Source organism: Macaca thibetana, chromosome 15 (genome assembly GCF_024542745.1).
Source record: "Macaca thibetana thibetana isolate TM-01 chromosome 15, ASM2454274v1, whole genome shotgun sequence".
Lineage (NCBI taxonomy): Eukaryota > Metazoa > Chordata > Mammalia > Primates > Cercopithecidae > Macaca > Macaca thibetana.
This window is the reverse complement of record NC_065592.1, coordinates 42,543,805-42,558,380: the sequence shown is the minus strand read 5'-3', so window position 1 is coordinate 42,558,380 and position 14,576 is coordinate 42,543,805. Positions and strand designations below refer to the sequence as shown.

The 14,576-nt window shown below is 47.6% G+C and overlaps 1 protein-coding gene across 1 annotated transcript in view; it reads left to right on the top strand.

The window, feature by feature from the left end:
• CCDC180 (coiled-coil domain containing 180) overlaps positions 1–14,082 on the top strand; it is a 68,810-nt gene extending 54,728 nt beyond the window's left edge. The window contains exons 30-38 of the mRNA XM_050762284.1: positions 1,532–1,609; positions 3,144–3,210; positions 4,028–4,169; positions 7,358–7,518; positions 8,080–8,217; positions 8,707–8,818; positions 11,677–11,782; positions 12,578–12,713; positions 13,912–14,082. Of these exons, the coding sequence (XP_050618241.1) occupies positions 1,532–1,609; positions 3,144–3,210; positions 4,028–4,169; positions 7,358–7,518; positions 8,080–8,217; positions 8,707–8,818; positions 11,677–11,782; positions 12,578–12,713; positions 13,912–14,043 (1,072 nt within the window). The 3' untranslated portion in view covers positions 14,044–14,082. The remainder of the gene's footprint in view (positions 1–1,531; positions 1,610–3,143; positions 3,211–4,027; positions 4,170–7,357; positions 7,519–8,079; positions 8,218–8,706; positions 8,819–11,676; positions 11,783–12,577; positions 12,714–13,911) is intronic.
• The last annotated feature ends 494 nt before the right edge of the window (positions 14,083–14,576 follow it).

Genomic DNA, 14,576 nt, shown 5'->3' with positions numbered 1-14,576 from the left:
CTGAGAAGGCACCACAGTGCTCACAGCTCTGGGACTCCACAGGGTGCAGCGAGGGGTGAGCTCTGATGCCGGCTTTAGTCAGGCGCCATCCTTGGTTTGCTGGTTGTCCATGGTGCTGATGGATCTCAGCCCTGCCACCTTCCACACATGGTCATGGTTAGAAAGACAGGGCAGATGGCTTTCCTGGAGGGACATCACAGAGCAGAAAGGGTTCTGGTCCTTGGCACCCTGCCCACCAAGTCTCAGTGGGGTTGTTAGACTCAACGTTTACCCCACATGCAGATTTTATGGAAGGTGCATATCAGAAGCCCCGTGGCTGAGTAGACTTGCTAGCTCTTTGTGTCAACCTGGTTGACATGGGTTCGTTCCTGGTTTTGAGAAGGCGAGGGGAATCCCTGCTTTGCCTTTCCCTCCAGAAGGTCTTTTTGAGCATGCGTGCTGTGTGCAATGAGGAAAGAAACAAAGACCAGCCATATGAGAAGAGCAAAGGCTATTGGCTCAGACCTGACTGCAGCAGAGAGTCAGCCACCATCCAGGGCGTTTCAGTAGAGCTCCCAGGGCAGGCAGAGGAGTGGGAAGCATTACCCTCCTCTCTAGCTGTGCGCTGGTTAGGGGATGCTAGCATGGAGAAGCTGGAGGCTGCCCACCGAAAGCAGGGCATCCCATGTGATTGGTTAGGGAACATGTTTGGCTTTCTCTGGTTGACCCAAAGTTGGAAATGAGGACAAACATTAGGGAAGCTGTCATTTATTAAGTCCTGGCCGTTTGGGGCCTACTATTATAGGTGATATTGTAGCTTCCTGGACCATCCCCAGGGTTGACAATCTCACTTCCTGCAAATCTGACTTAGAGCAGGCTGACTTCCTGGGGGGTTTCTTGTAGCTAAGGCGGGGCGGCCTCCTGGTTAGGTTGCTGCACATCACGGGACAGAGCTGTTTTTTATATGATCCGGCCATGACCTGTTTCCATGTTCAGTCTCTCAGAGGTTACAAAACGAAGTCCATGTCACTAGGGCTGCCAGATAAAAGAGAGGGTGCCCATCTACACTGGAATTTCAGATCAACACCACCTAATTTTTTTAGCATAAGTATGTCCCAAATGCTGCACGTGATACACTAATACTGAAAATTACTCTGTTTATATGAAATTCAAATTTAAATGGGCGTACTGTATTGTTATGGCTAAATCTAGCAACCCTACCTGTGACTCAATGTTTTTTTCCTTTGGGTCCTCATCACGGGGAAGCAAGAATGCAAATTTCTGGGCCTGAGCACCTCCGCCCCTCGCCCTCTCACAGCAGCTGTGGTTGGCTTTCAGCAGTTAAGGTGGTTAAGGTTTCAACCCACGGTAAGGTAGACTCACAGCTGTTAAGAAGGGACACGTCTCAAAGGGCTGGGACCTAGAAATGGGAGTCCGGTTGCCCACGGGCAGGCCCCATGCCTCCAGAAACCCAGGCAGGGATCCTGCAGGCTCAGACCTGCCTTGCGTCTGTCCACGGCCTCCAGACCACCCACCCACCTTTGTCCCACAGCTTCACACGGCACCCCAAGCTCAACAAAATGGAGAGAAAGTACCAGGTGCTTGGGGACAAGCCTCCTCCTGCTGCTGAGTGAGTAACAACACCTTTCCTTTTGACTACATTTAACCTGTTTTGGGTTGGGAGGGGCAGCAAATGTGACTCAGCTGAGGGGAAAAATCAGAAAGGGGAACGGCAGGTCCAAGCAGAGGAGGGGTGAGGGGGGATAGCAAAGGTCAAGGTCAGTTTGTCTCAGCCCATTTCACCTGAATTTGTTGAGAAACATTTTCATCAACATCTCACATTTTCCAAGCTAACAAGCATTCCCTGGTGGTAGGGCAGCAGACCCCGTTCGAGGTCTGAGCTTTTTTTTTTGTACTTTTTTTCAGTACTTTCCCCCATTTCTCTTTTCCTTTATTGTAACTCCAGTGATGAAAACAAAAGCAGTTAAACTTAGTAGAGCTTCATTGCAAGCAAACAAGCAAAATTCCAAGTTCAGAAAACGAAAAGCCTTCGAAGAAAGTCAAGTTCCACAAAGGAGCTCCCTGTCCCCCTGTATTAGAGATCCCCCCAAACAGTGGCCCCCTCTCATCCGCCCTTTCACCCTGGGACCCTCATCTCTGGGGTCATGAACTTTGCAGAGGATGGCTGTGACATCAGGCAGCCCAGGTGTGGCCTCCAGCTGGCAGGTAGACAGTTCCCTTGTCCCACACCCAAGGACGCTCCTGCACCGTGAATACTTCGGCTCTCTAATTTTTATAGCTCGATGCAGGAGGAGGTTTGGTCCTGCATGAAGTCCTGTTCATTTGATTACTATTTATGAGTAATCATTCTTTCAGCTAATCGAGGTGCTGCCCGGTGCAGGCACTGCAATGGGGCCGGGGATTCCATGGTGAACAAGTACAGACAGGTCCATGTCCTGTGTCAAAAGATAAACTCAAGCACATTAAAATGTTGGTGAGTTTATTTAAACAGTCAGTAATTCATGAATTGGGCAGTGCCAGACCCCAAGCGATTCAGGGAACACCAGGGGAAACCTTTTATAAGGTGTTCATAGAAGGAAGGCAAAGAAAATATTTGTTTGGTTAAAGTGAGAAGTTCCTAGTTGGCTGTTTCTGATTGGTTAAGCTTATATTTCATTTTCCTAGATGATGACCATTCATTCTGAGTTGGGTTTGTTTTCTAGCGAGAAACTCCAGGCACTGGAACCGTTTCGGCCTGATGGCCTCCCGTTTATGATCTTAAACACCTGGTGGCCTTCACAGTCTGCTGGGAGAGATGGAGGTTAATCAGCCAGTCACATAAATCAATCCCAAATCCACCTGATTGGCATGTGTCATAAGGCTGAGGGGGCATTAATCCAAGATCATTAAAACCAGGTGGTCAGAAATTGCTGCTGAGCTGGGGTCTGAGGAAGGGCAGGAACAAATGCAACCAAGAAGAGAAGAAAGTTAGCTGCTGTTATGGAGTGGAATCAGAGTGTGCAGAGGTCCTGGGGCAGCAGTGAGTAATTTCAAGGAGTGTCATGGCCAAAACAGAGGACTTGGAAAGTTCTGCTCGTTTGGTTTTGTCCATGTTGGTGTGTCTAGACCAGGCCCCTCAGGTATCTGTCTCCTGTGTGTTGCAGGGATTTTAAGGGGATCATCTTGACCCTCCTCTGGGAAAGCAATGAGAACCTGCTGGCGGTTGCAGAGGTGAGGACTACCACCCATGGCCTGTGCCCGCCCTGGAAGCCACCGCTACCTTCTGCAGTCTGCTGATCATGGCCACTTGGGGGAAAATGAGGAAGAGAGGATTCCATCCCCGCCATGACCACAGCTCCCCAGCTTCTGTCACCTCCCTATGAGTTTTTTTCCTTCTAGAAACCAAACCTCATTCATTTATCTAATTGATCACCAAACATTTCTTAAGACACCAACTGCATGTCAGGTACTGTGTGTGCCAAGAGGAACAAGCCCACCCTCTGTCCCCAAGGCACCCAGGCCCCATGGGAAGCTGACAGATGTGGCAGGGACACAGAAGGAGGTGGGGCAGTGGGAGCAGGCACCAGACAAGCTGCCCGGTGCCCTGTTCCCGCACACCCTGCACCGTGATGTGGGTGAGTTCTCCTTTCTGCCTCCCACGGGTCTGTCTGCCTCCTTCAGGGCAGGGTCCCTGGCTCACGCATCTTTGTGGCCTGCAGCCTATACCCAGCTTGGCACTTCCTTGTAAGCTCCCAACCTGGTCACCAATTTGAGATTCCATTGATTTGGGTCTTGAAGAATAAATAGGATTCTCGCCAGTCACTCAGGAAATAACAAGGGCTGGCCATGGCCCCACTCACTCCAGGTGGGCCCAGGGAGGCAACACGTGCGGACAGGGAAGAAGGAGTGTCTGCCTGTGTCACCTCCACAGGGGAAGCCACGAGCAAAGGCTGGGGAGTGTGGAGGTGAGGGCAGGCTGGTGGATCCCAGGAGCAAGAGCCAGAGTCCCATGGGGTCCTCACGCACACATGGTCACCCTCTCTGGCAGGAGTTCTACCGTAAAGAAAAACGCCCGGTCACCAGGCCTGACTGCATGTATGACACCTTTGACCAGTGCGCCGAGAACATCGGCAAAAAGATCCTGGATTACCAGAGCCAGGCAAATAAGTACCACAACTCCTGCCTCATAGGTGAGTATAGGCAGCAGGTAGGCATGGAGAGCCGGGTAGGGTGTGAAGCCAGTGATGGAGCTCAGCCTTGGCCTTGTGGCCTGGATCCTCCCCTCTAGGGCAGGCAGAGGAGCTTCCCTGTGAAAAGCTGACCTCTTAAAATTAGGTAAAAACAATAACCAGATTTTACTGGGGAAATGCAACCACGCAAGAAAAAAGTTGACTTTTCTTGAGAAATATGGTGATTTGTACCTCTAAAAATATTTTGTTTCTTCTACAGATATTTTTGACAGCTTTACTGAGATACTTGCATACCATAAAATTTACCCGCGTAGTATACTCAGTGTGGTTTTTAGTTTATTTACAGTTATGCAGGCACCGCTACTATCAATTTTAGAAACCCCATCTCTCAGCCCCTCCCCAGCCTAAAGCAACCACTAATCTACTTTCTGTCTCTATAGACTTCCTTATTCTTTACTTTTATGAGAATAGAATTGTATAGTACGTAGTCTTTGGGACTGGCTTATCTCATTTTGCATAATATTTCAAGGTTTATGCATGTTGTAGATGGTGCTAGTACTTCATTTCTTTTTATCCATGAATAATATTCCATTGTATGAATCTGTCACACTTTGCTGTGGTCTACTGTGCAGTTTCAGAGGCCCTCTGGGTAGAAGGAGGAGAGTTCAGGGGATACCCAAACCTGGGCCACGACCCAGCACTGCCACTTCCCAGCTGTATTACCTTGGCCAAATGATCTCACCTCTTGAGCCTCAGTTTTCTTTCTTTCTTTCTTTTTTTTTTTTTTTTAGGGAGAGTCTCACTCTGTTGCCCAGGCTGGAGTGCAGTGGCGTGATCCGCAATCTCGGCTCACTGTAACCTCCGTCTCCTGGGTTCAAGAGACTCTCCTGCCCCAGCCTCCTGAGCAGCTGGGACTACGGGCACATGTCACCATACCTGGCCAATTTTTGTATTTTTAGTAAAGATAGGGTTTCACCACATTGACCAGGCTGATCTCGAACTCCTGACCTCCAATGGTCTGCCTGCCTTGGCCTCCCAAAGTGCTGGGATTACAGACATGAGCCACTGCACCCAGCCAAAGCCTCAGTTTTCTTGTCTGTGGACTGCAGATATTAATAACACCCACCACAGAAGGATTAAGTCCCTCACACAGACTTGGCATGTGCAGGAAATTAAGCAGTGATAGTGTTCATAGCTGTGGTTGTTGAATGACTGGAATTGAAACTGTAGGCATTGTTGTGTTTCTCTAGCTCAGAATTTCCCCCATGTGAACTCTGGGGGATCCCATCCTACATGATCGTCCTCAAAACAAGGGTTCCGTGGTCAAATGGGGTTGGAAAATGCTGCAGACTGCATCCCTCTCTGGTAAACTCACAACTAGTGAAGACTTCTATTTCCTGCAGCTTGGCAGGCTAATGGGGGATTCAGTCTCCCACTAAAAACATGTAAAATGCTGCATAAGATATTTTTGTAACAAAATCTTTTAAATGCATTAGAAAGCTATCTGTAAAGTGAGAAACACACAAAAGCCAAAAATTAAGTGAAAATAGAAACTCTGAGTGAAAAATTGAGTAGTAACCCTGGTTATTGCCCTAGGGGCATTTGCTGACTCCCAGGTGAACTTGAGCCTCTATTTTCATGGCCTCCAGGGTATTGGAAACAAGAGACAAATCCACAGACCTCCAAAGTGGGAAGTCTAAAAGGAGCAAGCCACCTAAAGCTGGAACCCAACAGGGCTTCCAGAGTAAGGCAAATGAGACGGAAACCAAGCTCCTCCCTCTGTCCCTCCAGCAATGAGAAGGAAACTGTTTTATCAAAAACCATGGTACTGGGTGAAGAAAAAAACTCCAAAGAGAAATCCAGAACTATATGCCAGTACCTGTGTGGTTTCTAAATTTATGTTTAGATAATTCACACTTATCTCAACATGAATTCAATTTTGCTTTTGTGGCTCATCCAAAAGATCTCAAGCTAATAACTGAGCTTAAAATGATCTTGAGTTTTTGGTGTTCAGAAGCTTGTTTGTTGGAGATATAACAAATTCTCTCTAGGAAAACTTACCTTCAGTTCAGGCCTCAAAGGATTCCCACAAATAAAATGCCCAGAATAAGAGCTCACAGTAATAAACAAAGAGCAACAAAATCCCCATAAACACAAGGAAATAAAATGCCTTGAGAAAGAGGCAGCAGGAGACCAGCAAAGACTTCAGATATTATAAGTATTGGACACAGAACATAAAATAATACACTTCTAGTCAAATAAAAGGGGAATTGGAAACATGAATAAGAAGCAAGAGACTATGAAAGTGACCAAGTAGCTATAAAAGAGAATAAAATAGAACTTTTATGAAGGAAAAATTAAGAGTTGAAATTTTAAAACTATGCATTACTTTACTACGAGGTTACATATAGCTGAAAGTAGAGTTGGTGAACTGGAAGACAAATCCAAAGAAAATAACCAGAATATAACACAGAAAGATAAAGAGATGAAAATATGGGAGAGAGGTAAAGAGACGTGAATGAAAGAGCAGGTCTAACATACAGCCATTTGGAGATACAGAGAAAGAAGAAGACCTAGAATCAAGGCAATAGTCAAAATAATGGATGAGAACTTGCCAAAAATGCCAAGAGACACCATGCATTTTAAATGAGATGAGAAGTCTGCAGAGTATATAGGAGAAGCCCTTTGAATTTATTTAAGCCTTTATTTTATTTTATTTTATTTTTATTTTATTTTAAAGAGAGGGTCTCACTCTGTGGACCAGGCTACAGTGTGGTGCAATTATAGTTCACCATAGCCTCAAACTCCTGGGCTCAAGCAATCTTCCCACTTTAGCCTCCTGAGTAGCTGGCGTGTACCATCATGCCTGGCTAATGTTTAAATTTTTTTTTAGAGACAGGGTCTTGCTATGTTGCCCAAGCTGGTCTTAAACTCCTGGTCTCTAGCAATCCTCACACCTCAGCCTCCCAAAGTGCTGGGATTACAGGTGTAAGCCACTGCAACTGGCTAACCCTGTATTTTCTATACTGGTTTGATCTCAGGACCCCTTTCAATGGAATAGCTGTTACCACATTGGAGACCAATATTTTGTCTTTGGGAAGCTGCTTTGGGCCTCGTTGTAGAGATCACCTCTGCAACTTGATTCTAATCTGTTCCCTCCCTTGGCCTCTTACCCGCAATTCTGGCAGAATTACGGATCCAGATGAGGAGATTTGAGGAGCTGCTGCCCCAAGTGTGTTGGCTGGTGATGGAGAATTTCAAGGAGCACCACTGGAAAATGTTTTGCACCTCCGTAAAGGAGATCCAAGGACAGTTTGAGGGACAGCAGAAGCAGCTGGAGAAAAGAAAGGTGAGGGCCTTAGGATGAGCCCTTCCACTCCAGGACCAGGGAAACTGGGAGTTCAGAAATGGTGGCAGGTTGTGGGAAGGGCCAAGTCCAAGGGAAGAAGGTGAGCTGGGCTTGGGATTTTTGGATGGGGTCTGAGGGACAGGAGCCATTGGCAAAATAAGAACTGAGCCAACAGCTTCTACATAGAAGGTGTTCAGTAAACTCCTTGTTGGCTATAGTGGGTGGGTGTGCTGGGTTCCATGGGGCTGTACTCATTGAGATAACAATAATTGTCCACACTGGTCTTTGGAGCTGTGGAACACGGGTGCTACTGATTTCACTGGACTAAAGCTCTGATTGTGCTGGACAGATGCTCAGCCTTTTCTCTTCCAAACCCCTTGAGTCAGCTCCAGCCATGCCCCCCTCTTAACCCCTCTGCCACTCTTCTGCCCACCCATCACCCCCATACACCCAGGTCAGAGGACACATGAGTCTGGCCATAATCATAATTGACGGAAGACATAGGTCAGTGACTTTTGGTGGGTTAACATCACCGCTGAATTCTGGATTGTTTGATTAAAGGACAAAAATGCCCAGAAGCTCCATCTAAATCTTGGACACCCCATACATTTCCAAGAAATGGAGTCTCTACACTTAAGTGAAGACAAAAGGCAGGAAGAGCTGGACAGCATGATTAGGATGAACAGGGAGAAGCTGGAGGTAGGTCAGTGATACTATTATTCCCCAGTCCAGACACGCTCCAAAAATAGCTCAATGGACAGCCACTGACAGCACCAGGTGCAGCCCTTTGTTGATATCTTGGCCAAAGCAGGCATGATCGTGGTTAGGTTTTGTAGGTAAAAATGGCCATTATTGGTGTTTTAACTTGTATCCTTTTTGACTTCTAAATTAATTAATTATAAAATTACTAATGATAACTTTTATTTTGTGATCCATGTCTAGTTTTATTTCCTCATCTGTGAATTGTCTGTGTCCCTTGTCCATTTCTGAATCATTTCTTATGTTTAAACCAGATCACATCTTGGGAGAGGCCTTCTGGCTGAGGGCCAGATGCTGGTTACTTGGACATAGTGGCTATAATGGCTTGGGTCCCCAGATCTCCCTGCAGAGTTCACCCATCCCCTCTTCAGCTGGCCTTGGAGGGATGATCCTCTCCCAGCAGCACTGTTCTCGCCATGTTTTTTCCAGGAATGTACCAGAAGGAATGGCCAGGTTTTCATAACCAACTTGGCTGCCTTCACCGAGAAGTTCCTACTGCAGTTGGATGAGGTGGTCACCATTGACGACGTCCAGGTTGCAAGTAAGAGGCACCACCAGCCTTGTGTCCTGGCCCCGGGGGGCTAGTGAGGGCTAGGTTGGGCAGGGGTCTGCTTTCCCCAACTCTATCAGAGTGAAAACAGGTGATCCATTGAGGGAACTGATTAATTTTTGTTTTCCTTAAAAATAATTTTTTGATTAAAAAGCAAATGCCAGATGGCCCAATGTTTATATATAAAAAATGAAACCCTATTGAGTAAACATTTCCATATTCTTGGGGTTAGGGACAGCTTTTCTAAGTATGACAGGAGAGCTAGAAGCCATAGAGGGAATGGCTGGCTCTTTGTAGCCAAAACAAAAACAGAAACATTTCAATAGATGGAAAGATAAACCACAAACTGGAAAAGTATTCCTCACAACTTATAGATCAGAGAAAGGGTTAATATCCCTATGGTACAAAGAACTCTCACAGGTCAAATTTTTAAAAAGACAAAGGACAAACCCATGCTCTTCAAAAGAGAAGCAGTTCCTATGGCTAGTCACTGTAAAAGATGCTCAACTTCACTGATGATGAAAAATGAAAATCTAAATATTATTTAGATATCATTTCTCACCAATAGCCTGGCAAAGTTTTTACATTTGGTAACAACGTAAAAGAATGTCAAGAAACAGAGACTCCGCAGAGGCTCTTGGTAGAGCATACATGGATACCGCTGTCATAGAGAACAATTTGTCAGTCCCTGTCAAAATTCTGAGCGTTTAGACATTTGGCCTAGCATGTCTAATTCTAGGAATTTATCTGAAAGAAATACTTGGACACTTTTTCAAAGGTATATGTTCAAAAATATTCACAGCACTGTTTGAAATGGCAAAGAATTGGAAGCAACACTAACATCGATATACAGAAAATTCAATGGGCCAGGCACAGTGGCCCACACCTGTAGTCCCAGCACTTGGGAGGCTGAGGCGGGTGGATCTCTTGAGCCCAGGAGTTTGAGACAAGCCAGGGCAACATGGCAAAACCGCATCTCTACTAAAAATTTAAAGATTAGCTCGGTGTGGTGGTGTGCACGTGTAGTTCCAGCTCCAGCTCCTGGAGGTGGAGGGCGGTTGGGAGGGTGCTGAGGTGGAAGATGGCTTAAGTCTGGGAAGTCGAGGCTGCCATGAGCCTTGATCACACCACTGCACTCCAGCCTGGTGACAGAGCAAGACCCTGACTCAAAAAAAAAAAAAAAGAAAAGAAAATTGGATGCATCAATGAGGGTGCCAGATGTGCAGGTAAATACCATGCAGCTGTTAAACTAGGTCTGCATGTGCTGACACGGAAAGACATGAAGGAGGGCTGTTGTGTGAAAAAACAAATGGACAAACAGAACACGTCTATGATCCCATCTTTTAAAACACATGCATGATATCAACATGCATACTCACATCTGTTTAAATGAATCTGTGTGAGAGACAGAGACAGAGACTGGTACCAAACTGCTGATGATCACCTCTACTGGGTGGGATTGAGAGAGATCCCTAAAACCTTTTTTTTTTTTCCATCACAAAGTGATGTTTACGTTTTTAATAATGTACATATTACTTTTATAGCTATAAGATTAAAATCATACATTAAATGTTATCCATTTATCACTGATCTATAAAGTAATTAAAATATATCCTTTTTATTTGTAAAGGTTTTTATTACAAAAACAATAAATGTTCATTCCGGTAAAACAAGACAATCAGTATGAACCAAGAAGCAAGTGAAGAACACAGTCCTTCCGCCCTGAAAGCAGCACCCTTTGCACTTGCTGTTCATCCTGCCAGACCTTTCCCTTTGGGCACAGGCCTGTGTGTCAGGGTGGCGGGGGAAGATTACAGGGCTTGGACACTTTTGTGACCTGATTTCCCTGCAGGTGAACCTTGACCCGGCTGGCCAGTCAACACTTCTCTTCTTCAGCGTTTTCAGTTGTTGCACACCATAATTTAATAAGCACTGTAACTTACTAATTAGTCCCTTTGCTATTGAACTTTGAACCATTTCCAGTTTCCCACCCCTGTAATTATACTGAAGAGAATCTCTGCATCCATGCATCTCTAGGGCAACAGACTCCTAGAAGTGCAGCGTCTGGATCAAAGTGTGTACACATTTTTGAAGTGTTGGTCACTTTTCTATATCAGAGGTCTCTGTCAAGGGTGAGCCTCGTTTGGGAAATCAGGGCCTTGCAGAGATGCTGGGGTCGAGACCCCAGAGAGAACAGGCAGGTGAGCTGGTAGTGGAGCCGATCACAGTCCCTTGCAAGGAACCCCTGAGCCAGGAAGACTCCCTGCACCAGGCCCTAGGAGGCCTCTAGCCTGCTCTGTAACTCAGCTTCTGAGCCAGGCCACCTGGCCTTGCCATTCATGGCAGAGGAGTGTACAGGTTGCCTGCTGGTTCTCTGCACACAGAGCCCTGCACCCTCTCACCCCCTGATCTAGAAAGAACATCAGAGCATCAAAGATTGGCTTATTGAGCTAGATAGTCAAGGGACAACCTTGAATGTGTTTGTTCCAGGGGAGGTTCTTAGTCTGGAACCCGTATGAGCTAGCCTAAGCCAAAGAAGGCTCTATGAAGCATATCCTGGGACTCATGGAAACTGCAGGAAGGTCAGAGCATCAAGCTCGGGTTTGGAGCTGGGAACAGCACCCACACCACTGCTCAAATTCCTCCAGCCATGACCCCCTGCCTCTGCCACCGCCCCGAGCTGTGTGGCTGGTGCATTCAGCTTCTCCATGGCGAGGGCTCAGCCTGCCATAACTCCGAGTGGGGAGGAGGGGCGCCAGTCCTCCCGCCTCTAAGTGTAATGCCAGGGAAATCCCTCGATCTCAGGCTGTCGGTGTGGCTGCAGTCACTATCCTGTCTCTTGCCTCTAGGGATGGAGCCCCCCAAACAGAAAATATCAATGCTCATACGAAGGAAACTCGCTGGGCTCTCCCTGAAGGAAGAGAGTGAGAAACCCCTGATTGAACGTGGAAGCAGGTGAGAGCCAAGAGCAGCAAGGACTACTGTAAATGGCCGTATCTGCTGGGGGGTGGTGCAGGGTAATGGTTAGGGGCTTGGACTCTGAAGTCAGACAGACCTGGGAAAGGCATTGTGTTCTGAGCCTTAGGTTTCCTCATCTATGAAATGGGCATGGCCACCTACCTTGATCAAGAGAAAGTTAGATGAGGTAGTACATGAGGTGCCCCAGCACATATGAACAGCTCAACAGCTATTAGTTCACATGATAAGGACCCACCAAAGGGTCCCACGATGAAAGGGAGGCCTGGCTCAGTGGGAGACATATTCTTGGGTCACTGCTGGCATTGTGAGCCCCTCCAGCTGTCATGAGTGAAGAGAGCTGGCAATGTGCCTGTCCCCTGTGCCCAAGAGTGTGACTCTGCAAGAAGAAGCAGAGCAGTGATATGCCCAGCTATGTTCTCAGAAGTGGTCTTTAGAGCATCATAGGAAAAGCATACCAGGCACTGGTGGCCACCACCTGGCTGGCAGATCAGTGAGTAAACTGAGGCTCAGAAAGGGGAAGCAACTTGAGCTGTGGCCCTCCCCTTCCCCACCAGAACCCCAGACCGTGCACAGCGATGAGACCAGTGTGGGCTAATATGAAGCAGCTTGAACAAGTGCAGCATTCACACTCAGTATGTTTTTTATTTTCATTAAGATATTTAAAGCCATGATAATTTTCTCAAAGAAATGCTAAGCTTTTCCAACAGGGATGGTAGGTGGATTATGAAAGATGAAGACAAGTCTGTGAGATTTTCACACATTTGTTTGTAGGAAGTGGCCAGGAATCAAACCCACCGCAGTCACCATCCAAAACAAGATTCTTCTCCGGCCAACATCATCGATATCCACCACCAAAACCACCCTGGGCCACCTGGCAGCCGTGGAAGCCCGAGATGCTGTGTACCTGGTGAGATGGGGTGGAGTGGGTGTGTCCTGGGGAGCACAGCTCAGGTTGGCTGCCTTGGGAAGGGGGAGCTTCCCATTACCCGGCATCCCAACATTTGGTTGGTGCAGCAGGCAACACATGTCAGTGTACCCCAGAGCTGCAGGTCTCAACACTCAGGATGGTCGCTGTTCACAGGCACGAGGACGCCGCCGCTGTGGGTCATCTCCCATCCCAGTGCGAGTGTGGGTCTGAGGCATGATCCCAATGCTGCGAGAGCCCAGCTGAGGGACATCCCACCCAGACTGGGGGTGAAGAAAGGCTTTCCAAAGGCACAGTGGGGTCACAGCTAGGGAATGTTGTCACCAGGCACGGAAGCAATAGTGGCAGTAGGCTCGGAGGGGGCACAGCAGCAGGAGTGGTCACAGCTCCTGAGAACTCACTGGGAAGTGCTTACTGGGAGCTGCTTCTCTTGACATGAATCCTCCTAACACCTCCACAAGGGAGGTAAAATTATTATCCTCATTTCACTGATGAGGACACTGAGGCTTAAAGAAACTTGTCCCCTCTATGCCACTACAGAGTGGGAGAGCCAGGATTTGATTCCAGTGCCTGTCAGACCCCCTGGGGACAGCCTGATGAGGAGGCTACACCCAGATGCCACCTGAGGGACCTCTTGGCTCTGAAGATCTGTGGACCTTTGGTCCTGATGCCCAGAGAGAAACCTTGTCCTGCCCAGAGACCAGCTGGCCCCCTTATTGGGAGAGGCTGAGGTGCCCAGGGTCAGCCCTCCCCAAGCTTCCCTCCAAGCCCCAGGCAGAGGGTACAGCTTGGCCTGCTGAGTTCAGTGAGGGCGGGAGGCCTGGGAGGTCCAGCCTACCCAAAAACTGGGAGCCCTGAGCTCCCGAGAGGCCACAGTGTGGGATAGAGCTCAGGAAGGAGTGCTGAGCCTAGAGTCAGATAGACACAGGTCCTAGTCCTTGATCAGCCTCCTCCTAGCTGGGTGACCCCAGGCCAGGCTCTGAGCCTCAGTTTCCCTGTCTTGTAAAATGGGGGAAACAACTAGGCCTACCTGGTTTCTACCTGAGAAGTGACTTGGGGAACTCTTGCCAGTGCCTGGAATGGGTTAAAAGTCACCTGCCAGCAAGTTATAGCATTGCCCTAGGGGAGAGGGTCCAGATGTCTCTCCTCATGTGGACCCCTCCTGCTACCTTCCTTCTAGAAATATTTAGCATCATTTGAGGAGGAGCTGAAGAGGATCCAGGATGACTGCACATTTCAGATGAAGGAGGCTCAGCGCTGGAAGGACAGCTGGAAGCAGTCCCTACACACCATCCAGGGCCTGTATGTGTGACCCTCCACCCCACCATGAATAAATGCTTTCTTATGCAGACTCCTTCCCTGTCCATCTACCTGCCTACCTACTTTCCATTCATCCCTCCCTCCCTTCATCCCTCCACCCCTGCTCTGTGCCGGACACTGCAGCTTTACCAGCAAACAGGACATAGCATGGTCCCTGCCCACGTGGAGCCCACTTCCCATGAGGAAGGCAAGCATGAAAGGGGAGGTCCACATGGTTAGCAAGGAGGGTAAGTACCAGGAATCAGTCACTTAAAATAGACACCAGAACTTCACAGGACATCACCTCCAAATAGCATGCTGGGCAGGGCACACCATCTTGAAAAATGAAATAATTAAAGATCATGGGTAAACGTTATTTTAATTTAACAGATTAAACAAGTATGGGTTATAACTGCAACTCTGCACTGGTTCCTAGACCCAACAAAGAACTAATCCAATGTTGATTGGTATTTGTGCCACAATTTGCCTAAGCAAATTGCAATATTTTGGAGAAAAAAAAAAAATCTTCCAGGCCTCTTTAGTCCT